The sequence below is a fragment of the Manis javanica genome, chromosome 5 (assembly GCF_040802235.1).
Source record: "Manis javanica isolate MJ-LG chromosome 5, MJ_LKY, whole genome shotgun sequence".
Lineage (NCBI taxonomy): Eukaryota > Metazoa > Chordata > Mammalia > Pholidota > Manidae > Manis > Manis javanica.
This window is the reverse complement of record NC_133160.1, coordinates 82,655,329-82,681,715: the sequence shown is the minus strand read 5'-3', so window position 1 is coordinate 82,681,715 and position 26,387 is coordinate 82,655,329. Positions and strand designations below refer to the sequence as shown.

General features: G+C 40.0%; 1 protein-coding gene across 4 annotated transcripts in view; it reads left to right on the top strand.

Moving 5' to 3' along the window:
* Positions 1 to 26,387, top strand: part of MCUB (mitochondrial calcium uniporter dominant negative subunit beta) — a 144,888-nt gene that overhangs the window by 33,166 nt on the left and 85,335 nt on the right. Inside the window, exon 1 of one of the 4 annotated variants that reach the window (XM_073237189.1) lies at positions 16,259 to 17,036. The exons of 2 other annotated variants lie outside the window; for them this stretch is intronic. In XM_073237189.1, the coding sequence (XP_073093290.1) occupies positions 16,974 to 17,036 (63 nt within the window). In that variant the 5' untranslated portion in view covers positions 16,259 to 16,973. Of the gene's footprint in view, positions 1 to 16,258; positions 17,037 to 17,088; positions 17,568 to 26,387 lie in introns of those variants that run through there. One more of the 4 variants, XM_073237190.1, reaches the window with a different exon arrangement.

Sequence of the window (26,387 nt, the reverse complement as noted above, 5' to 3'; positions counted from 1 at the left end):
CCTTTGGGGGCTTCAGTATGTTCCAAGTCTAAATTTATTTCCCATTTTCCTATTATTGGACACAGTTTATTTCCAACTCTGTTATTCCAAATAAATCTACAATATAATAATCTTACAAATTAGCTTTGCCTCTTTTATTGTTTCCAAACTTAAAAATCTTTTCTTCTTTTTGGCTGTTTTTTCCCTATATTTTCTCCATTAGGTTTATGAGAAGAGGAAATTAGCTGTAATCAAGACTTAATGAGTAAACTAAATGACATGTCTTCTTAAAAATAAAGGAAAATTAAAACTTTAAGTTACAGTTACATAAAACAGATAATTACAGCAACCTCTTAAGACCTTGAAAATACCTGTTAGGCCCCATAATGTTCTCTTCATTTTCTCTGTTTTTCCCTTAATGAACCCAGTTTTCTTAAGTATCATCCAGAAGGAAAAAAAATTGGATTTTTTGTAGAGATTTTTCACCCATCTAATACTTAAATAGAGGCAATATTATTTCCTGTTATTTCTTCAGTTTTAATGAATTGCATTTCAGCTAAATAATAAGCTTGGATACACATCCCTATACTTAATACTGTTTTTCTGGGAAAGATTGTGTTCAGAGTCTAAGTGCACATTTTCAAAGGGACTTTTAGAAATGCAATTTGCTTATAAGTAAAGGACTTCCAATATCTAAAAAAGTAAGCCATACTTAGGTAACTTCATATTTTATAATTCAGATATTACTTAATAACATTGTGCTTAGATATGTAATTCATCAGGTCAGATGTAAACATTGTCTTTACTAAGAGATGTCTGTGTGTGCACATTAGATAGTGGATATGGTAGATTATGAAAGACATGGGCATTGGAATTTTTAGCAGTACCCTTAGATTACATTAATCTCCAAAAGGAGATTATCAATCATAACAATGAAGCAAGCTACATAAAGTAGCATAGTGCCCTCTGTTGTTACTGTCCCCTTTATTTTTTCTCATAACATTTGTTATCACAGAACTTCTAATATATTTGTATGTTTTTATATTTATTGTGTGCCACCCTTCACTAGACTTTAAGCACCATGAGAGCAGAACATCTCTTTCATTGTTTACTTTATTCACTGCCTAATATATGGTAAATGTTCCATAAATGTGTTATTTGAATGAATGAATATTGAATGAATAAACAGTGAAGATTCTTTGTCTTCAGATTTCATCCAGTAAAAATATATAAGAAAATACTGAAAATTCTGTAGACAAGCCCATTTTTAGAAACTTGCAAATGGTATATATATTTTTAATTTTGGTATCATTAATCTACAATTACATGAACAATATAACATTTACTAGATTCCCCCTATCATGAAGTCCCCTCCACATACACCATTACGGTCACTGTCCATCAGCATAGTAAGATGCTATAAAATCACTAATCATCTTCTGTGTGTCGTACAGCCCTCCCATGACCCCCTCACATCATGTCTGCTAATCACCCTTTTTTTCCGCTTATATCCCTCCCTTCCCACCCATCCTCCCCAGTCCCTTTCCCTTTGGTAACTGTTAGTCCATTCTTGGGTTCTGTGAGTCTGCTGATTGTTTTGTTCCTTCACTTTTCTTCTTTGTTCTTATATTCCACAGGTGAGTGAAATTATTTTATACTTGTCTTTTTCTGCCTGGCTTATTTCAGCATGATACCCTCTAGCTCCATCCATGTTGTTGCAAATGGTAGGCTCTGTTTTCTTCTTATGGCTGAATTATATTCCATTGTGTATACATACCACATCTTCTTTATCAATTCACCAATGATGGACACTTAGGTTGCTTCCATTTCTTGGCTATTGTAAATAGCGCTGCGATAAACATTGGGGTGCATATGTGTTAGGATAAATTCCTAGGAGTGGAATTCCTTGGTCAAATGGTATTTCTATTTTGAGTTTTTTGAGGAACCTCCATAATGCTTTCCACAAAGATTGAACTAATTCACATTCCCAACAGCCGTGTAGAAGGGTTCCCCTTTCTCTACATCCTCACCAACACTTGTTGTGGTTTGTCTTTTAGATAGTGGCCATCCTTACTGGTATAAGGTGATATCTCATTGTGGTTTTAATTTGCATTTCTCTGATGACTAGTGATGTGGAGCATCTTTTCATGTGCCTGTTGGCCATCAGAATTTCTTCTTTGGAGAAGTGTCTGTTCGGATCCTCTGCCGATGTTTTAATTGGATTATTTCCTTTTTGTTTGTTGAGGTGCATGAGCTCTTTATATATTTTGGATGTCAACCCTTTATCAGATATGTCATTTATGAATATATTCTCCCATACTGTAGGATGCCTTTTTGTTCTATTGATGGTGTCCTTTGCTTTACAGAACTGTTTCAGCTTGATATAGTACCTCTTGTTCATTTTTGCTTTTGTTTCTCTTGCCCGGGGAGATATGGTCATGAAGAAGTTGCTCATATTTATGTCCAAGAGATTTTTGTGAATATTTTTTTCTAAGAGTTTTATTGGTTTCATGACTTACATTCAGGTCTTTGATCCATTTCTAATTTACTTTTGTGTATGGGGTTAGACAATGGTCCAGTTTCATTCTCTTACATGTAGCTGTCCAGTTTTGCCAACGCCAGCTGTTGAAGAGGCTGTCATTTCCCCGTTGTATATCCATGGCTCCTTTATCGTATATTAATTGACCATATATGTTTGGGTTAATATCTGGACTTTCTTTTCTGTTCCAGTGGTCTATGGGTGTGTTCTTGTGCAAGTGCCAAATTATCTTGATTTCTGTGGCTTTTTAATAGAGCTTGAAGTTGAGAAGTGAGATCCCGCCTGCTTTATTCTTCCTTCTCAGGATTGCCTTGGCTATTTGGGGTCTTTTGTGGTTCCATATGAATTTTAGAACTATTTGTTCCAGTTCATTGACGAATGCTGTTGGTATTTTGATAGGGATTGCATTGAATCTGTAGATTGCTTTAGGCAGGATGGCCATTTTGACAATATTCTTCCTAGCCAAGAGCATGGGATGAGTTTCCATTTGTTAGTGTCCTCTTTAATCTCTCTTAAGAGTATCTTGTAGTTTTCAGGGTATAGGTCTTTCACTTCCTTGGTTAAGTTTATTCCTAGGTATTTTATTTTTTTTGATGCAACTGTGAATGTAATTGTTCTCCTGATTTCTCTTTCTGCTACTTCATTGTTAGCGTATAGGAATGCAACAGATTTCTGTCAATTCATTTTTAAATGACTCTAATAAGAGATAAAATGAGTTGAAGACCTGGAAACAAAAGAAGCAGTCTTTTGGATGAAAGAACAAACATACTACCCTATGCTTGATAGAAACTTAAGGAAAATCTGAGAGAGAGATCAGGAATTATGTTAGAAAGTAGCCAGGAAGCCCACAAAAATTCAGAAGTGTACCACCTTTGGAGTTCCTTAAGGTTCAGTGGTCTGAAGCATGTTTCAAGGTCCCCTCCAAAATGAAAGACAAGTTGCTGTTCCTGTGGTACCTTCCTCAACATTATGTTCATTGCGGTGGCTTTTTTGGATCCTAGAGGCTTCACAGATCACATTTCAGTGTGCTACTTGGACCCGTTTACCAAGTAACCTGTAAGGCTGCCAATTTGAGGTGCCCTCAGCAAGAGAAGGCTCTACATCAAGTCAGGCTGCAGTGCAAACCACTCTCACTTGGTCTTCATTGACCCAGCAGATCCAACTGGAGAGTCTTGGCAAGTATGAGTGCCATATGCTGGCTCAGTGAGGAATTACAGACCTCTGTAGTTTTGGAGCACAGCCATATCCTGTTCTGCAAAAAACCCTTGAGAACAGTTCCTAGATTGCTACTGACTGGTCTATTAGAAGATACCAAGTGCTCTTGTGATCTTAGCTGACCGGTGTGACCAGAGCCCCGAGGCTGAACATGCCCACCAGTGGCCCATTATTAAATGAAGATGGTCTATGAACTACCCAACTCAGCTGGCCCTGGGGTAAGTTGCATGAGCAGGTTGCTCAGACTCAATGGCTGCATTTCCCTATCATCAGTAAACTGAGGAAGAAAACCCAAAGCCTGGTTTTAAGGCAGTGCTGTCACCAATGGGACTGTTTCAGCATTAGTTTGATTGTGAGGGAAATTCCTCTTTGTAGGCAGTACTTCAAGCTGTCCGTTTGTGTAGACTGAGATGGCCAGGAGACGTAGATCTATATATATAGCTTCGTAGGCAGTAGCAGATGGCTAGTTAAATGGTCAGGGATTTGGAAGGAATGGGATTGGGAACTGGTGACACAGAGGTTTGGAGACCAGCCGTTTGGATGGATTTCATGAAGTGGACCCAGTGTGAAGATACTTGTATTCCGTATGAATGTTCACCAGGGAGTGGCTGCAGCAAAATCTGCCTTCAACCAGGTGGACAAAGTGACCCATCTGTAAATGTTAGCTGCTTCCTTTAGCCACCTCAATGCTTTTCTGAATGGCCTACGTCCAAAGTTGCTATACCTGCAAGGATGGAAGCTATGCGTGGGTTAAATGGGTGTCCCCCCTCCACGGAGACCTACTTAGATGTCTCAGTATGTTACCATTCCTTGGTACCTGATCGCAGGTTGATTGCACTGGACCTTTCCATCATGGAGCAAGTTGTCCTCAATGGACAATAGACACAATCTGGGTATGGATTTGCCTGCCTGTCTGTAGTATTTCTGCTGGTGTCACCAACTGTGGGCTTACAGGATGCCTTCATCATTACCGTGGGACCTCTACAACATTGATTCTAGTCAGATAACTCATTTCATGGCAAAGGAAGTGTAGCAATGGGAATTCACTGGTCTTACCACAACCTGTAGCCCCCAAAAGTAGTTGGCCTGATAGAAAAATGGAATGTCTTACTGAAGACTTGGTTATAGAGTGTTGGTATACTGGCCTGTAAGATGCAGTATATGCTTTTAGTTGCAACCAGCCTTTTTCTGCCATAGACAGGACACACAGGGCTGAGGGTTCAGATGGGAAGTAAGAGAAATTCCTCTTAACCTCTTTGCAGAATTTTAAGGTCTTGGTTCCCAACAGAGAGGTGCCTTCCCCAGGGGACGCAAAAATGTTCCCACTGAATTGGAAGTGAGGACTACCATCTGGCCATTTTGGTCTCTTTATACCAACAGCCAAAAGGGACTGATCCTAACTGTGAGGAGGAATGAATTTGCTGCTGTATTATGGGGCAGGGAGGACTTTCTCTGGGACCTATAGGATTTTCCAGAATGCCATTTAATACTTTAATGTTCAGTTCTAAAGTTAATGGAATACTACAGTGACCCAAACAGGGGTCACTGAGGACTCAAACTCTTCAAAAATTAAAACCTCTGTCCCCACTAGGTAAAGAATATTCTATACTGTGCTGAATAGTAATTGAAAATGACCTGAGAGGCATAGTGCAAGCAAATTCTTTAATTGATAAATCATTGATATACACTCTTATGAAGGTTTCACAAAAAAACGTGGTTACTACATTCATCCGTATTATCGAGACCACCCCCACACCCCATTGCAGTAACTGTGCATCAGTGTAGTAAGATGCCACAGAGTCACTACTTGTCTTCTTTGTGCTACAGTATCCTCCCCATGATCTCCCCCACACCATGTGTACTAATCATAATACCCCTCAATTCCCTTCTCTCTCCCTCTCCACCTGACCTCCCCCACCTTTCCCCTTTGGTAACTGCTAGTCCCTTCTTGGAGTCTGTGAGTCTGCTGCTGTTTTGTTACTTCAGTTTTGTTTCATTGGTACACTCCACAAATGAGGGAAATCATTTGGTACTTGTCCTTCTCCTGCCTTATTTCACTGAAAATAATACCCTCTAGCTCCATCCATGTTGTTGCAAATGGTAGGATTTGTTTCTTATGGCTGAACAATATTCCATTGTGTACATGTACCACATCTTCTTTATCCATTCATCTACTGATGGACACTTAGGTTGCTTCCATATCTTGGCTATTGTAAATAATGCTGCAGTGAACATAGGGGTGCACATGTCTTTTTGAATTTGAGAACTTGTTTTCTTTGGGTAAATTCCTAGCAGTGGAATTCCTGGGTCACTTGGATTTCTATTTTGAGTTTTTTGAGGAACCTCCCTATTGCTTTCTACAAGGGTTGAACTAGTTTAAATTCCCATCAGCAGTGTAAGAGGGTTCCCCTTTCTCCGCATCCTCGCCAGCATTTGTTGTTGCTAGTCTTTTTTATGTTGGCCATCCTAGGTGTGAGGTGATATCTCATTGTGGTTTTTATTTGCATTTCCCTGACAATTAGCCAGGTGGAACAACTTTTCAGGTGCCTGTTGGCCATCTGTATTTCTTCTTTGGAGAATTGTCTGTTTATATCCTCCACCCACTTTTTAATCCGGTGCAGTTTGCTTTTTGGGCATTGAGGTGTGTGAGTTCTTTATGTATTTTGGATGTTAACCTCTTGTTGGATATGTTGTTTACAAATATATTGTCTCATACCACAGGATGTCTTTTTGTTCTCTTGGTGTCCTTTGCTGTACAGAAGCTTTTTACCTTGATGTAGTCCTATTTGTTCATTTTGCTTTTGTTTCCCTTGCCCGAGGAGATGTGTTCAGGAAAAAGTTGCTCATGTCTATATTCAAGAGATTTTTGCCTATAGTTTCTTCTAAGAGTTTTATGGTTTCATGACTTACATTTAGTGCAAGCAAATTTGATAGTGAAAAAGAATTCAATTCTAGCTGTGGATCTATCACATTATGTAAGACCAACTTAAGCAGAAAAATTACGGTTTGAAGGCCAGACATAAAATTAATTGAATTCTAGTGCCTCTGCTAGTTTTGTGACCTGGGGCAAGTCTCTAAGCTTTTCTGAGCCTCAGTATCCCTACCAGAGATAGTAATTTCATGGTAAGAGTTTTGTGAGAATTGTATAGGACAAATATAAATATTTCTCGTGTAACACGTGGTGCATAGTAAGTATTCAGCCAATTGCAGTGAATATTCTGGCAAAACAGAGCACAACAGTAATGGTAGTAATGACCCTCCAGCATTGAGTCTGCTCTTTGCCCTCATATCACTCGTTTCAGGGCCTCACGCCTACCAGTTAATACCTTCACTGAAATTCTTGTCCACAGGACACTAAAGGATCCGAAGTCTTAGTGCTGGCTAATGCCACCATGCAATATAATGAGTCATAAGAAATGCATGTTTGGTCATTCATGTGACCAAATATATATTTCCCAGGTATATTTGGTCTTCATCCATAGTTCTTGAAATCACTGCAGAGTCTTAAAGTTGAAATGGGTGTCTTGTCATGTTAATAAGAGACTTTTGGACCCCTGCCCTTGAGGTTGAATCAGCCAACAGCCAATAATTTAATCAATCATGACTATGCAGTGAAGCCTTCATAAAACCCCCGGAGAAGAGCTTATTCTGTCTGCTCTGCTCTCTGCTTATATGGATCCTGTTTCTCAGTTGGGCAGAGCTTCTATGCTTGGAGAACCAGACCACCTTCATGTGCCACCAAGCCAGACCCCAAGCTCCACAAGGCCTTTATTTGGGACCTTGTCGTATGTCTCTCTTCATCTGGCTGTTAACTTATACCCTTATAGTATCTTTTATTATACTAGTAAACATAAGTGTTTCTGAGTTCTGTGAGCCATGCCTAACAAACTAATCGAACTAAGGGGGAGGTTGTGGGAACCTCTATAGTCTGTAGCCGGTAGGTGAGAAGCACAGGTTTGCAACTGGCGTGTGGAGTAGCAGGTGGAGGGGTAGTCTTGTAGGACGGGAGCCCTTAACCTGGGGATCTGCTGCTGTTTCCAGGCAGACAGCCTCAGAATGATTTGAGTTCTCTGATACCCTGTGGGTGTTAGAGAATTGCTTGGTGGAATTATGTGTGGGAAGACCCCTTCCCACACACACATGTTGGAATCGAGTCCGGGAACCCTAATAGAGTTAGACTACTATTACTGTTGTTGTACATATATGTAGGGAAAAAATGCACCATTGCATTTTGGTGTTGGACGAGTGAGACTAGCACACCTGAACTCTCTTTTCCCTAGTACTCAATTTATTTACCACACTACATTTGCTCCAGTTCATCCAGTACTTCTGGATGTACAGAAGCCAGTAGTCTAAATCCATTACACCCAAATGCCATCAGATTTCAAAACTGAATGCTCAGCAGTGAGCCACAATTATTATGCTAAATTTTGTTTGATATCAAGTTTTAACTTTCCACCTGATTATCTCTTCATTAGTAGAGAGTTATTAACTCTTTTGCCATGCTGTTCCCTCTGCTAGAAGCACATCTCCTTTGGCAAGCTCCCCTTGTTCCTTCAGTTGCTAGAGTGTACTGATGGCAGCTGGACCCTCACCTGGAGCCCAGGTGGGTCTCCCTGCTGAAAGTACCAGGAAAAGGCCTCAGTACTTTTCCCATTAGCGTATTTATTCCACTTTATTTAATTATTTGTTCTGTTTAACAACTTCCTGTGTCCTGTGTGGGAAAGAAATTCATCCCTTTCCTTCATCATTCCATCTTCTACAGCCTGACCAACACCTGCCACACACTGTGCACATACAGCCAGAGTGTTTTCATGTCACTCTTCACAGCAGTTGCTGTTTTAAACTTAAAGTCTTGTTTTATTTTCATCTGTTAATACATTAATTCATCAAATATTTAAAAACCTATTATGTGACAGGCAATGTTAGGTGATGGTTTTAGAGCAGTGAACAAAACAGACAAGATCTCTTGCTTCATGGAGCTCACAGTCCAGTTGGTGGGGACAGATAATAAATATGCATCAGGTCATAATTAAATGCTAAGAACAATAAAGCAGAGCAAGGACTACAGGCAGGGAATAGGAGTTAGTGTGAGCAAGCCTATCTTTAGCGTCCTGGCCGGCTATGGTGAGGTCTGTGGGTTTCACTCTGAAAGAGGTGCAAAACCTCTGAAGGGCTTGGAAAAGAGGACTGATATGTAATCTGAGCCTAGCAGGAGTCTAGCCCACTTACTGTAAGTGGCTGAAGAGGGTAAAGGTGGAGGCAGCAAACAGTTTAATGAAGAAACTGTTCAGCCTCTGGGCGTGAGTTACATGTGACATGTTTGGATTCAGAAAATGTGAAACCTGGGAATTGGCTCTTGGCAGCTTGGAGTAATTCTTACTTATCATTCTCTTACTACACTACTGGATTCTGTTTGCTAATGTTGTATTTAGGATCTATTCTATTAGTAAGATCAGTCCATAGTTTGCTTTTATAATGTTTACGTGTTTAATTTTGAAGTCAGCATTACGCCAGTTTTATTAAATGAGTTGGATTGGATGGTTCTGCATATGCTATGATGCTTTGGAACAATTTATATAAATTAGCTAAAATTTTGGTATATAAGATAGGTATGATCTGTTCTTGAAGTTTTGGTTGAATGGACCCTCTGGGTTTGGAACATTTTTCCAAGTAGATAGATCATTAAGCACTGTTTCAATCTGTGACTATTTATCTACTCAGATTTTATCTTTGTTTAACCAAGTTTTCTCTTTATAGTTTTAATTTGATTGATATAAGCAATTGTTAGGGGTTAGCTTTTCCCACGCTCTCTGTACATATACATATTCTTTATTTTTTCTTGATTATTCTTGTTTCGGGTTTGCCTTTCTTGGTGTCTTTAAAAAATATAGCTTTTGGTTGTATTGACTCACTCTATTTTTGAAGGAGCCTGCTTTAGCAGAAGGGTAGAGGAAGTTTGATTCGTTTTCTACTTTTATGTTTATCAGTTCTTCCCATCTTCCTTTAATTTTATTTTTGCTGTTTTTCTAGTTTCTTGGATCATAAGCTTAGATTAAAACTTTCCTATTTCCTAATAAAGGCATTTAAGACTATATATTTTTGTGAGTAGTGAATGTTTTAATATTAAAAGCTTTCATTGCTATTCAGTTTTAAAATAGTTCTCAGTTTCCACTTATTTCTATTTATAAATATTCATATGAATATGAATATTTATAAATGTGTTATTTAAATTCCAGTGGTAGTGATGCTTTATCTCTTTGTTAATTTCCAATTTCATGAACATAGCTTGTATGTTAGCAAGTCTAAAATTTTTTTTGAGATTTCTTTGAGGCATTTTTATGGTCATTGTATAGTGAATCATCCATACATGTTTGAAAATAATGTATTCTCATTTGGGTACAAAGTTCTTTATGACTCCAGTTGTTAAAAATGAAGGCCTAGGACTTGAAGGCAGAACAGAGAAAAGGGTATCCATCTCTAGTTACTCTTGGAGTTCAATCAGTGTGGGGCCTTCAGGGGAGATGGCTGAGAGGCCCTCGTCAGTCTGCCTGTCCACCCTACAATCTGGCGCTGCAGGTGTCCGCAGAAGACGTATGAGAAGTTGCTCAATTTAGATGGTTCAACGAGACCGGGTAACATAGATATAAAACTTTTTTTGTAAATAAACTTTCCTTCCAACTTGACTGAGGCTAGACCCTAGACCCTTTGCCAGTGGCAGGCAAGCAATACGAACATTAGATAATCCAATATCATTACTGATACGTGAAAAACTGAGTTGTGCAAATGGAAGGCAGTTTGAGAAGTGAGAACTGTCTGAAAAGGCACGCTGTATAAAAGTCAATGGGTGAAATTTTGGTGACTCCTTTTATTAGAAGATAAAGCACAAATCTGAATGTTGATGTCTTAAGGATATGACTTGGGGCTATAATTTAAAGGGGCACCAAAAATCCAGTCATTTAAGATAAGTAATATTTTAATGTAGTATGTAAAAAAATCAAAATTAGTGCAAAAATCCATGATGAACAAAATATCAAAAGTTTAAGTAAGATAGGACTTGACCCTGAACATCAACAATTCATTTCATTTCACCTCACCCCATTTCTAGCTGTGGCCATGGGAAGGTCAGGTGGTAGGGTGATGTCAAATGAAGATAGTGTAAGGTCAAGGTTATCTTGGGGTCTTGGAGCCAAAAAGCTTGGGCCATAGTTATATAATTCCAGGTTTGAATGTTGACTATATGACCTCAGAAAAATTACTTAGCCTACTAAGCTTCAGTTTCTTTCTCTAATAGGGAGCTAATAATACTCATCCCATAGCTATTTTGTAATGATTAAATATACCATAAAGTGCTTATGCCTGACCCACAGAGGCAGATCCAGGTTTTGTGGAGCCTGAAACTTATATAATTTGGGAGACCCTTTTTATGAATAATAATAAAAAATTAGCAACACAAAATTATCATGGTAATGATTATTTAGAGGAGAAAATAAGTCATAAAAAACAAATGTTTTAAAAGTAAATAATTAATTGCCCCTACACATCACCATGATACTTTTTTCTAATGGTTTTTTGGGTACATTCCCTTTAATGGGCTTTTCATTGGACAACAATTATATAATACTTTCCACAGAGAGAATTAAAAAGATGATTGTCTTTTCTCTAGCTTGCTGATTTGTTTTATATCCCTCATAGTTTAGAAAAATGTTCCTAAGCTTTAGAACTCACTATTGGTAATGTCGCACCAATTCTTAGGATTGTCCTTGAATTTGGAAAAGCTTCCACCAAGACTTTTTTTTTATGGGACCTGTAATATTGGGAAGAATAGTCCACAGACCCGTTTGTGGGTCTATTCATTTCAAACATCAATTCTTTATACTAACCATGTACTTCTGGTAACTTGGTTAGCAAACTGCCACAAGAGACCCTCTGGACACTGCAGATGAAAAGGGTTTCCTGGGGATTCCCTGTCCTTGTGGTGGCTCAGCACAATAGACCTTTTGATGCACAATGAACTTCACCACAATGGATGGGAATCTTGATGAGACAGAACAATTACTCAGTGTGAGTTGTTAGTTCCTAAAGTTTGCTTACATGTTACAGTCTTTTCAAACTGGAATCTCTGATCTTGTTTTTTCAGAAAAAGAATTGTAAACAACTTTATTGAGGCATAATTTACATACCGTAAATTTCACAAATCAGTTTTAGCAAATTTACAGACTTACGCAATGGTGTCTCTCCATAATTCAATTTAGAACATTTCCATCACCCAGAAAAGATTTCCTTGTGCTCATTTGCATCACTCCCAACTCCACCTCCAGCCCCAGGCAACTACTGATTCACTTTCTGTCTCTATAGATTTGCCTTTCTGGATGTCTTATATAAATGGAATCACACTGCTTGTTTTAAATGCCCTTCCTGTACCTATTTTGCATTTCTCTTTAGTCTTGACCTCTCTGATCCTTGATCTCAAGCATTTGACAAAAGCATTTTCTGTCTCTGCTTATTGTTTTCTTTACTGTGTTTACATCTCCCAAAGTTACTCAGTCACATCTCTTTTAAATTGTTCTATAATCTCCCTTTCTATTAGCATGATTTCATTTAGTCAGTGTTGACTGAGTCTTTAAAGCAGGCACTGTGCTTGACACTCTGACAAGATTAATAAAACCAAGCATATGTGCCTGCATATATAGTCTAGCGGGAGAGCCAGACATAAGTGCACATGGGTAGTGTGATAAGCAGTATAAAATAGGCAGGTACTAAGGGACTACAAAATAGGCAGGTTTGGAGTAGTAATAATAACATTTATGGAGGACTTAGGTGTCAGCAAGTAAGCTTCAAGGCTCTTCACCTACACAAACCTCTTCCAAAGCACCTGGGAGAGGAGGGGGTGAGGCCTAGCAATGTGTTCAGGTGGTGTTATTCTTGTAATATTTCTAAAAGTATATATGTTCTTGTAATATTTCTTAAAATGTGATTTTTTAAACTGGAATCAACTAAGATGACTGTCTTTTTCCTCTCCAACCACCCCTCTGTCATACTGTCACACATCCCCTTGTGTCAGCTGACTGAGTGACCATGGCCATTTTCAAGATCCAGCAAAAAGTAGATTGAGTTGGAGCTACATTTAGCTTGGTTTTTGTGGCTTACAGTCATTTCCACGTATTATTGATGCTGGGGTTCTTGTTCACGTAGCCGAAGAATGAGCTTCACAAACACTCAAGGCAGGAGAGCAAGGTACAGGCTTTTATTTAGAGATAAAGTGAAAGGACAGAGCTCCTGGCAAGAGAGTCTGGGGTGGTGCGTTGTCTAGGGGTTTTATAGGTGGTTGAGGATTTTGGGGACCATGAAAACAGCTTAGGGGTGTGGACTTATTAAGTGGTTCCTGAATATTTAGAATTAACTTAACACAAGCAACTTCTTGCTCTGATGATTTCTCCCTGAGATACCAGCATCTTGGTCTGGGAGCATATTAAAACAAGGCCACCTGCCCAGCCCCCAAGGTGGGCTGAGGTATTATTTGCTAAAGAGTAAGTTAAGGATCTTACTTCTTTACTTTCTGGGTATTAAAATGCCGTCTTATCTTTAAGGTAGAATCCTTCTTGCCTTTTACTATGTTGTTTAGGCCTGGGCTTACTTGCTAAATTAGTTGCCCAGTTTGCAAAATCACTTCATCAGATCTGAAGGAGGAAAGACAGCACATAGGCCGGGACCTTTTAGCATGTCAAAGTGAATCTTACACATGATTATAAATGATTAGCATAATAAAAACATGTGCTACTCTTCTTTATCTGGGGAATATTAACTGATCTCACTTAAGAATGACCCTAGAGCTTAAGGTTTAACACAGAGTTTTGGTAAGGGGTTTCCTTGCATGTAGTTATGTTACTCTGACTGCAAATATGCTGCCTTGCTTTTCCCAGAGGCGCTCACCCTACTCTGACTACACCCACGGTCCCTGTCTCATTATTAGGTTATAGCTAGCCATGCCCATGTAGGAATGGCTTCCAAGAATACTCCATCACCTAATAGGCCAGCTTACTCTGTGCTGTGACCCAAAAGTACAGGGCCAGAGGTTGTACTGCAGCATGACTATGTCCTACAGTTTCAACTTACCAGAAGCATGTGGCTTATGAAAATACAACAAATTTCATGTATGTAATACAGTATTGTTAACTATAGTTTCCATGAAAATAAAATGACATGTGAAATGAGTGGACCCAAAAGCTAGTCTGTGGAATATTCTCTCAAATATGATGGCTCATATATGCTGATGAAAGTTTTCCCAAATCTAAGAAAGCACTAACACATTGCCGATGTGAGTTGTAAAGCTGAGAGACTCTTTCCTAAGCTATCAATGACATAAAACAATCCACAAGGTAGAGATAATTATCTTTTCTATTCTCTCTATACAAAGTATTATAAAAATGTCCTATGAAAAGTCAATGAAAGGGAATGTTAGCCAAAAAAACTGTCAGGAAAAAAAGTATTATAGTGATGTGTAGGGCCAGAATCTGTGGCCCAAAACAGGCATTTCTTCTCAATTTCCCTCCTAATAAAACTTAATTTTTTTCCTCCCTCACCCCAGCTCTATAGAGGTGTAACTGACAAATAAAAAGAGTATATATTTACTGTGCAATGTGATGGCTTGATATATGTATACATTGCCGATGATAACCAGTCAAGTTAATGAGCACATCCATCACCTCATGTAGTTACCTTTTTTTTTTGGTGTATTAAGTATAGGTAAGATTTACTCTCAACAAATTTCATGTATGTAATACAGTATTATTAACTATAGTTTCCATGCTGTATATTAGATCCCCAGAACTTATTCATCTTATAACTGGAAGTTTGTACACTTTGACCAGCAGCCCCATTTCCCCATCTCCCAGCCTCTAGTGCCAACTGTTCTAATCTCTGGTACTATGAGTTTGATGTTTTTAGACTCCATATGTAAGTGAAATTGTATAGTATTTGTGTTTCTCCGTCTGACTTATTTCACTTAGCATAAAGTCCTCAGTTTCATCCATATTGTCACAAATGGCAGGATTTCCTTTACGGCTGAATAATATTGCATTATAACAACAGCATATAATAGACCAATAATATATAACAGAGCACATATAATATATAATGGAGATAATTATACATCTACCACATTTTCTTTACCCATTCATCCCTCGAAGGATGCAAGTTGTTTCCACATCTTAGCCACTGGGGAAAGGGAACTTTTGTGCACTGTTGGTGGGATTGTAAATAGGTGCAGCCTATGGAAAACAGTATGGAGATTCTTCAAAAAAATTAAAAGTAGAGCTACCATAGATCCAGTATTTCCACCATTGGTTTTCTATCCAAAGGAAATAAGATCATGATCTTGAAAAGATATCTGCTCTCCTGTGTTCACTGCAGCATCATTCACAATAGCCAAAAAAACTCTTTCCATTCATTTGGAGCACTAGCTAATAGAAGGAAAGAAGTCAGGGTAAATTACTTCATGTGTACTTAATATTTAATGCATCATTATCTGTTCAGGGCAATTGTATTTTGAAATGCAGATCCTAGTTAACACATATGATCAGTCTTTATGGGTGGCACGGTTTTTGCTTTCACAGAAACCATCTTTTTTCAGTAAAGGAGTTTTCAATAAAGGATCATCATGAGAGATTAGCCACATGTTGCTTCGTTTGCCAGCTTTGACTCATTAACTCCAGTCTCTTGCAGATTTACCAAAAAAAGATACCAGAAGCCCACTTAAGTCTGAATTACAGATAAACAACAAATTTTCAAGTATCAGTATATCCCAGACATTTCATTTTTAAAGAAGAACTAACTATGACCTATGCAATACTTGGGACATATCTTCACAAAAAAATTTGTTGTTTATCTGAAATCCAAATTGAACTGGGCATCCTGTATTTTATCTAGCAACTCTATTGTAAGTATATACATAAAAACTTGGATTCGGTTGTTCTTGAATGGTTGGTTGGTGTGCATAAAATGAAGGTTCCTGTGGCCAGGATTCTCACCTGGCCCTGGTTGGCTAGCTCACTTGTGTGGGCAATACTTTGTTATTGACTCTATATAAAGAGCTCTGCCCAGTGCTCTGGGTGACGCGGTGGCATGGCTGCAAGGCTGCAGGAGAGCAGAGGCTGGAGTGGTGGCAGCGCCGAGGACAGAGGCCCAAAGCATGGCTGTGTGGGCAGGGGCGCCCAGAAGCAGAGACTGGATTGCTGCATACAGATTTGCTCTGAGTAGATGGGATTTTAGTGACTGACCTGCCACCGTGGAATAAAGTTGGTTATAACCCTTTCACCCCAAGAACGTTCTACTGTCACTTCTTTGGACACACTGAATTTATAGTGAACTTGCCGGGGGCTGAAACCCATTGGCAAGACAGTTGGTTTTTCTAAACCAGAGGTCTCCAAGACAGCATAGATTTCCCAGCTGTTGGGAAGATTAAGTTCGGATTCCTTAGCTCCTTCAACAAAAAACATGCTTCAAAAGAGAAGCCAATTCGGCTATAGGAGAAATTGTTCCTAAGAGCTCCAGGTAGGCCACCATGCAATGAACTAAAGACCTCTGGCAGGGGTAGGCCTCTGCTGACGGTCTCATTGCCCCCCGCCCCCCTCGCTCACCCGTGAGCAGAAGGCCCCTCACATCGCATCTCAAGCACAGGCCTGACAGCCTCACTGAGGGTGGAGACCGGGGGACCTGCCTTTCTCTCTTTTCCGCTCAGTCCAGGAGATCAACTTCCTGAGACCCTGCCTCTCTCCAGACCCTGATGCTTTTTCCTTAGCACCACCCCCGCCCCTGCCCCGCCTGTCGCCCCTGGGGCTGGCATGCACAGACTGCTCCCAGAGCACAGAGAACCCAGAATTAACAGCAAGATTGGAAAGGAACAGCTCGCAAGGTGTGAGCCATCCGCTCTCGCTCATTTCAGACGGGGCTTCAGAGGCAGAGAGGCCGGCCAAGCATTCGCGCTGCCCCTCGGAGCCTAAGATCGGGCAGCGCGGTTCACTTGCGCTTGCTTTCCCTCCCTCTTTTTTTTTTTTTTTTGGTCGGAGGAGAGAAAACAGCCTGCGGCCGGGGCGTGTACGAAGACGGGGAGTGGGAAGCGGGGCACACCCTCGGTGAGCCCGCCCCCAGCCCGCGGCGCCGCGGGGCGGGCTGCACGCTCTGCGAGCGCAGCTCCCCGCCGGCCCTGGGCGCCAACCCGAGCGGACCCGCGCCCGGCAGGATGAGGCTCCCGCGGGGCCCCTGGCCGTGGCGCCCGCGGCTGCTGCGGCCGCGCACGCCCCAGGTAGGAGAGTACGGACCCGGGCGCGGGGATGGAAAGTTCGCGCGGGGCAACTTCGGCGGGAGCCATAGCCGAGCGGCCACGCGAGTTCTCTGCGTTTTGCTGGCCCCTCCGGCTGCGCGCGCGAGGGGACCCGGGCAGGTGGTCGCCGGGGCTGCAGACGTGGGTCGCGAGGTCCAGAGTCAGTGTCACGTCCCGGGACCGAGGGGAGGAAAGGCCAGGGCGGCGGGGAGGCGCCGGCGCAGCACCTCGGCCAAGCCGCGGTGCAGGCCCGCGGAGCTGCGGCCCCGGGGGCGCTTCTCCGCGTCCGAACCGCGGTCAGGAGTGAGTTCTCAGAGGCACTGTGCCGGGGAGCCGGCGTGGCCGAGGGCGGCTGAGGAAACGGCAGGCACAGGGACTGCCCCGAGGGCGCTCTGTTGTAGGAAAGTGAAATTTCCTTTCGGAAAACCGCGAGCCCCTCCGTTTTAACGAGGGAAGAAAAACTCGCGTTTTGTTTCGAGACCCGGGAGACGGGTGAATCACGAGCGTGTGCTGGTGAGTAACAGCTGGCCGGACACAGTTGTATTGCGGCCCGCGTAGAACCGTTGCCTGAAGGAGGTGGGAGGAGAGTGGATGTGCACGAAAACAGACAGGACGGGGAAAGTGCTGATTGTGATGGAGCCTGACAGGAGCCCTAACTCCGAGGCCGATGAGGAAAGAGCCTCTTAAAACGAGGCTTCTTGGGGTCTGTGTGTGGGGAGGGCTTTGAGTTTTAGTTCTCAACATCGCCCCCTCCCTCCATGAGATTAATTTCAGTTTGTTATTGACGAGAGAAAAATATTCTTTATTTTTTAGCTGAACACATGGGGGGAAAAAAAACATAAAGTAAGCAAAGATATTATGTGTCATTTTTACTTCTTGTTTCTTTTTTCTTTTCCTCCACCCATCTCGGGACTTCAGAGTTAGGAATGATGGAGAAAATATTTAAATTCATTTTTAAAATGCCTTTCCTGAATGTTTGCAAGAGAATGAAGAGGGTATTTTGTTACTAATTCCTAGAAAAAGGAGCAAACTCCTTAAAAATGTAAAATAGTAGACTTAATAGAGTAATGAAGATAATAGGTATTTTCCACTTTGTGAAATAGTACTTTTACAGGTGTCGCACTTCACAGAGATTTACCAAACAGTAGAACAACCCACTGCAAGGACCCCGCCCCCCCTCACTATCCACCATTTAAACAGAAATGATTACTTCAGGTTTTTATGAAAACCACTTGATATTTTGAGTAGAAATTTATGTGCATCCCCAAACTGACTGCCTTTTCTTAAATTAGCAAGTCTAAGCCCTTTCTCCATGCTTCCTAGCTGACACTATCTAGAGTTGGTGCCATTGCAGGCATATTGGGGATGTGGACTCTCTCTCAGAAGTAGAAAATGATACGGTGGGGCTTATTAGTCTTAATCACAGGGGATCAGTGGTTTGTCTTAAGAAGCCTTACATTTGACTTTCCAATTTGCAGATTTTGTTTAAGTCTCAGCTGTTTATGCTGTTAAGTCAATTTGATGAACTATAGATGTGGAAATGTTTCCATCATTTTACTTGTCTGGTGGAAGACCCCCCAAAAAATAAAGACCAGTCTGTGAGTTTCTTTATATGCCTCTTTGAAATTGTGCCTTAAGGAAACTAGCAAATACCGTGGCTACTAAACCATTTTCTGCAAATCAAATTAACTGGCTGTAGGGACATTTTTCCTCCCAAGGTCTCACTGTTTTTTGGTTGCCCATTTGACATGAAAAGTCCTGTGGCTAACAGCATGCATTATCTCTATATTTTTGCTACACTCAGAGTTCTAAAGCCTATGAATTCGGGGGCGGGGGGGGGAGTGCTATTTTTGAGCTGACAGCTCATAAATTCCTAGTTTGCAAGGACTTGTCCTTAATAATATCTCAGACAAGCATTCTCAATTACATTAGGCCTTTTATGAAAGTATGTGTGTATCTTGTAGGAGCATTTAGTGGTTTTAATTTAGAAGAAAGTTTGTCAACATGAATATGCGTTCTATAGCAGAATTGTGTTTTAAAGCACACTTTTAATCTGAAGTGTAAGAGAGCAAGAGCATGCGGTATTAGGTTGGTCCAGGCGTGGCCTGGTGGCCGTGCCCATGTCAGCAGCAGCATCTCTGCTCGTCAGCACTTTGCATGAGTGGTTGCCAGGCAGTCCATGGTTGCCACTGGCTTTTCTGTTCTTGAAGATAAAGCTTTGTGTGACTATTATCCCTGGTGAGTTATTTCCAAATAGAAAGCCCCTTACCTAATTGTGCCTTTCTTAATCTGGGTTTTCTGCTCTTATTTTGAGAAACTCATTGGCATGATTTCAGGCCCCAAATAAAACATTTGAATCCATACATAAGCTATGTTTAAAACTCGAGAAAGTCAAGAGTACTTTGTGGAGAAGTTTAAGTATTAGTATGTTTTTTTAGCATTTACAAACAAAGCATATGCACGCTTTAATCCCACCACCAAATGTTAATTTAGAAATTGTTTTCATATTTTGAACTTAAAGCAGCACTCATGTTAGACACTTTCCTACCTTTCTTCCTCATGTGTTTGTAATTGGTACACTGTGGGGAAAATGGAAGCTAGGATCCTCACCTAACGCTACACTACTTGATGATGTAATTGGCCAAATGCTAGGCTACTGCTCCCACACCTATAGGCAATGAGCTATTATTGACTGAGTCACTATATAAAGAGCTCTGCCCAGTGTTCTGGGTGGAGGCAGAGATGGAGGAGAATTTCGTACCTGCGGACTGCTGGATGCAGATATGATCCTAGTGCTCAGCCTACCATGAGAATAAAGCCAGGTATAAACCCCTTTACACTAAGAAGTTCTATTGTTATTTCTTGGTCTCACTGAATCCCTAGTGAACTTGCCCAGGGCTGAAACCTTCAGGCAAGGCACACGCTGTATTCTGTAACACTGGTTTCAGAGCTCTTTCCTAAGGCTAGCAATTAGTTGTATGTTGCTGGTTGTATTTAACTATACAAAAGAGGATGCTTTAGTGGTGAAGTGGTCCTAGACCAGTCTATTAAATATTAAACATTATCACCTTTCCAGCACTTAAAGTATTACTGCTGGGGTGTTTTTTGTTTCTGGATTTTACTATTTATTGCAACCTAACAGTATCAGTGCTCTTTTACAGTAAAGTCTAAGATAGGAAATCATTTTGTATCTTGGCATATAAATATTTGTTGGATGTGGTTCCTATGAAACTAAGGTAGAAAACTTGAGACTAAATATTGGTTGATCTAATAGCTATAGGAACTAAATGTGCTGAGGTCACAGAATAGAAATGAGCCGCTAGTTTAGTTTGTGTTAGGCAGTTGCAGCATCTCAGTGCTGACCTGGCCCTGTCACCACTTAACTCCCTGAACTTAACCAACTCATTAGCTCTAGTTGGGTCTGTTTTGCCCACTTTTCAAAATGAGACTTGTCTTATTGGTCTCAAAGACCCTTTCCATCTCTAAAATTTCCACATTATTATTTTACCAGGGAGTGTAAATATACTATTGAATAAAATACTGTCAGTGCCAGAATGGTTATCTTAATGGTTGAAAAATTCTCTCATGATCTTAGGCAGGCAGTAGAGTGGCAGTTTTACCTAGTGATTGTAATAACTGTTTGCCCTATAAAAAGAAATTGAAATTTATTTGATGGGGTGAGCATGTCATAATAGAATAGATTAAGCCTTGCTGTAATACTTTATCATTACCATTATTTTCATTTGGGAAATGTTGCTTATTTAGGAGTATTTAGTATTAGAGCCCTAAAACCATTATATAATTGGACATCTTGAGCTAAGCTACAGGCTATAAAACAATAGGTAATAAAACAGCCTTATCTCATATTCTAGAAATGTCTTTTTAAATGCCACTTAATTTGCCACAGTATTCATTTTTAACAAACCAGCTCACTGTTCTCTAAACTGTGTGTTTAGACTGTATAATAGGGGATCATCTCCCACCCAGATATTTTTACTGAATTTTTGACATTGGCATTCATTTTAAGAAACAGCCCTATGAAACAGGGTAGTCAATTAAAAGTTGCCCTTCCAGAGGCCCACCGAATAAATTTCTTCTTAGTCTTGGTGTTAGAGTTGTGGGTTCCCCCACCTCCCCGGCAGATGTGGGGTCACTGTTCACCCAGTGAAGTAGATAGCCGGAAATGCCAGGATCACATTTTCAACCCACCTTCTAATGAGTATGAAAGACCTCATGAGTTGCTTTTTATATATTCACCATACTCATGGTTTCACCTTCTCTACTTTCATTTTTTCTTCTATTCATATCACCACCCATTTTTTTCAGTAATCTTTTAATGGGGAAAAGTGATATATAAATAAGGTTTAAGAAATTCCAGAAATCAGCGCTTTAGTGTTTGAACTGACATTTGAGGTAGTACACTGTGGACGTGTGGCAAGCCAGTGTCTCTCTTGCTCATGCAGTCTCCTTGGCGCTTCACCCATGGAAAGTGCTCAAAAAATATTGATTGCATTGAATTGAGTCTGTAGGAACTAACTTGAATGCTATCATTCTCTGTTTCTACAGAAATGTGCTGCTGTCACCTTTTTCCTTCCTTACCCTCTTCATCTCTTCCTAAAACTTCCCATTTCCTTGCTGCCCTCTACTCTGCTCACCTGAGTTAAGATGTCATTTGTGTCAACTACCAAGGCTTGTAAACCTCTTTATTCCCAGAGTTTTCTATTTCATTAACTCATACATGGTATTACTTGCTTTTGCATAATTTTACCTCGATTACACTTCATCATAAAGAGAATAGAAAGCATTGGCAGTCCAGGCTTTTGTTTGGCAGCTCTTTTGGGGGATAATTAGATTTCTATCTAGGATTCATAGTATCGGTGAGAAATGAGGTGGGAAATCTGCACTGTAAACGCATTCCAATGGGGAGAATCTCCATGAGTAGATTTAAGGGCAAGAAACAGGGAGCAGAGAAAGGAGGCGCAAGAGATGGAGCTAGAGTAGAAATTTCTGTAGCCTGTGAGCAGAAACAAAAAGTAGCATAAAACCCTGAACTTCATTCAAGAGACTGACAGGTGCACAAAGTTTTATGGTGGCACACTTTCTAGGGAGGAAATAGTCTTTGAGATTGACAGGGGTCGCACCCCACAAGTATGAGTTCTACATAGGGACTTATAATATTTATTAGATTGAGTAGAGGGTCTGAGTTCTAAAACTGCTGTGGACACAGGTGGTAATCCAATTAAATTCAACTCCACTGGGAAATCTCAGTACTTTTATTGTGGACAGAGTGTTTTTATAATGAGTGCACTGCTCAGATCACATTTGTGGGCTAAGATGAATTAGCTAATTTTCTAGCATAACCATAAGGAAGCAGTTACCATTCTTTTTAAGGGATCCTTGTTTTCCTGACGGCATATGTTTATGTTCCTGTTCCTGTGTGGCTGTCCATTTGTTAAATATTTTGTTTGTTTTTGGTGTATGAGTTTCCCTAGTAGGCTGAGTGATGTATTTGAAGAGGGGATTTTAAAAGGTGTTGGTGCATAACTGCTCTTTCTGCTAGTAGCACAGCTGGAATACAAGCATGCGTTTTTATTAGGCTGACAGTAATGTGACCATAAACCTGGGGAAAAAACATTTGTTTTACATATTTGCAAACAGATCAACATAGCACTGGCTTGCCAAGGCCTTAGAGGATATTTGTTGTGTCATTTTAGAGTTTGATAACTCATTTCTGCAAATGTGCTCTGGGAAAGTTTCAGATAATGTATAATAATTTTTTTTCACTTTTCAGAAAAAAATACGTTTCTTTTGACCTTGTAAATACCCTTTTATGGGTTTGTTTAGTGAAAGCAAGGTAAGCAAGCTTTAAAACATAAACTATAGTTGATCCAGAAATCATGGTGTGGCCTAATCCTTCCTGTCCCACTGTGTCCTCCATGCCTCTGAGTCCCTCAGTCCTACCATACTGGACTAATACCTCTTCTTGTGGCTTGTCCCTGTTGGTGTGTATGAGGCTCCCCAGGCAGCCTCATACACACCCTTTATGAATTCTAGTTATCCCCTATCACCCTTTCTGAATTTTACTCTTCCTCCAAGGCTGAATTCCAGTACCCACTCCCCTCATATACCAACCCCCCTCCCCCCCCCCACCTCCAACCGTTTTAGATGAGGTCTCTGCAGGTTTCGGCCAGCAGAATGAATTACACTTTCTTTTCCACTCCCACAGTACATACAGCACTGTCTTCATCCCACCATGTGTTACATAGGTAGCTGTACTCATATAATTTTCCAGCCCAGATTATCTCAACACTTCGTGGTCACAACTATTATTCCTTGCCTCTATAGCCCCTGCTCTGCCACAGTGGGCACACAGTAAATTGTTGCTTGCAGGAATGAAATGGATGAAAGAACTAAATATTCGAGTTCCTTAATGATGTGTTCTCCTCAGGTCTTACGTTCTCTATTTCTTCTCTTCTTAATCTAACAGGGAACACCTGCAGCATTCTTACCTATTTTTGTAATGTGAGCCTTGAATAACTGAAGATTTTTTTATTTTTTGAAAAGTATCTTTTATTGAAGTATCACTGATATACAGTATTATTTTGGTTTCAAGTATGCAACACAGTGATTCAACAGGTACACACATTAAATCCAACTAGTGCAGTTACTGTTAACATAGAAATATGTTATAGAACCATTGGCTATATTCTGCATACTGCACTTCTATCCCTGTGACCAGCTTATATTATGATTTAGAAATATTGTGCCCTTTTATCCCCCTGCCCCTTCGCATGGTAACCACCAGTCACTTCTCAGTGAGTCTCTTATGTGAGCCTACTGCTGTTTTATTCATTTTGTGTTTTAGATTCTACAAGCAAAGTGAAATCCTATGGTATTTGTCTTTTTCCTCCTGTTTTATTTCACTGAGCATAATACCCTCAGGTCCATCCATATTTGCAAATAGCAAGATTTCTTTTTCTTTTTATGGCAGTATGTACCACATCCTCTTTATCCATTCACCTATAGATGGACAGTTTGGTTGCTTCCATTTCTTGGCTATTGTGAATAATGAAGAAATAAACATAGGGATGTATATATCTTTTCAAATCCGAGAATTTATTTCCTTTGAATAAATTCCTAGGAGTGGAGTTACTGGGTCATACGGTATTTCTATTTTTAGTTTTTTGAGGAACCTCCATATTGTTCTCCACAGTGGCTTTACTAATTTACATTCCCACCAGCAGGGTAGGAGGGTTCCCCTTTCTCCACATTCTCCCCGACACCTGTTGTTTCCTGCCTTTTGAATAGTGGTCATTCTAACTGGTGTGAGGTGATACCTCATTGTGGTTTTGATTTGCATTTCCCTGATGATTAGCAAGGTAGAGTATCTTTTTCATGTGCTTGTTGTGCAACCTTATGTCTTCTTTGGAAAAATGTTGGTTCAGTTCCTCTGCCCATTTTTTAATCGGGTTATTTGTTTTTTTGGTGTTGAGGTATATGAGTTCTTTATTTTGGATGTTAATCCCTTGTCGGATGTGTTGTTTATGAATATATTCTCCTTTACTGTAGGAGAATATATTTTTTGTTCTGTTGAGAATATGTTTTGTTCTATCTCCTTTTTGTTCTGTTGATGGTATCCTTTGTTGTATAGAAGGTTTTTAGTTTGATGTAGTCCCATGTGTTCATTTATGATTTTGTTACCCTTGTCCCAGGACACAATATTTTGTGTCCTGAAAAAAATTGCTCATTACGTTTGAGACTTTTGCCTATGTTTTCTAAGAGTTTTGTGGTTTCATGTCTTACTTTTAGGTCTTTAATCCATTTTGAGTTTACTTTTGTGTATGGAGTTGGGCAGTGTTCAGTTTCACTCTCTTGCCTGTAACTGTCCAGTTTTCCCAACACCATGTACTGAAGAGACTGTCTTTTCACCATTATATTTTCATGGCTCCTTTGTCATATATTAACTGACCATATATATGGATGGGTTTATTTCTGAGCTCTCTATTCTGTTCCATTGATCTGTGGGTCTGTTCTTGTGCCAGTACCATGCTGTTTTTTGTTTTCTGTTTTTTTTTGAGAGGGCATCTCTCATATTTATTGATCAAATGGTTGTTAACAACAATAAAATTCTGTATAGGGGGGTCAATGCTCAATGCACAATCATTAATCCATCTCAAGCCTAATTCTCGTCAGTCTCCAATCTTCTGAAGCATAACGAACAAGTTCTTACATGGTGAACGAATTCTTACATAGTGAATAAGTTCTTACATGGTGAACAGTACAAGGGCATTCATCACAGAAACTTTTGGTTTTGATCACGTATTATGAACTATAAACATTCAGGTCAAATATGAATATTCGTTTAATTTTTATACTTGATTTATATGTGGATCCCACATTTCTCCCTTTATTATTATTATTTTTTTATTTTTAATAAAATGCTGAAGTGGTAGGTAGATACAAGATAAAGGTAGAAAACATAGTTTAGTGCTGTAAGAGGGCAAATGTAGATGATCAGGTGTGTGCCTGTAGACTATGTGTTAATCCAAGCTAGACAAGGGCAGCAAAACATCCACGGATGCAGAAGATTTCTCTCAAAACAGGGGGGGTGAGGTTCTGAGCCTCACCTCTGTTGATCTCCAATTTCTCACCTGATGGCCCCCCTGTGACTGTGCCTGTCTTAGGTTGTTCCTCCCTTGAGGAATCTTACCCGTTTCTGGCTAACCAGTCATCTTCTGGGGCCATACAGGGAAATGTAAAGTTGGTAAGTGAAAGAGAAGCCATATTGTTTGAAACAGTACCATGCTGTTTTAATCGCTGCAGCTTTGTAGTATAACTTGAAGTAAGAGAGCATTATCCCCCCAGCTTTTTTCTTCTTTCTCAAGATTGCTTTGGCTGTTTGCAATCTTTTGTGGTCACATCTAAAATTTAGGATTGTTTGCTCTTGTTCATTGAAAGATGTCATTGGTATTTTGATGATTGGAGACTTTTAAAAATTAATCAAAATAATCTTTATATGTATTGTATTTTCTGTTAAAGCGGTAATCTTAAATCATATTTTGATTTATTTCAGTTACACTTTCACATCAGGAATTTTAAAGCATATAAACTATGTAAAGACAGCCTGGAATATAAATATTTTCTTGGCTGTTCTTTTAAAAAATGTGTAATTGAGGTATATGACATACATTCTATTAGTTTCAGATGTACAACATAATGATATTTGTGTATACTGCAAAATGATTGAGGACAGTAAGTCTAGTTAACATTTGTCACTTTAACATAGTCACACACTTTTTCTTGTAATGAGAACTTTTAGGACATATTCTCTTA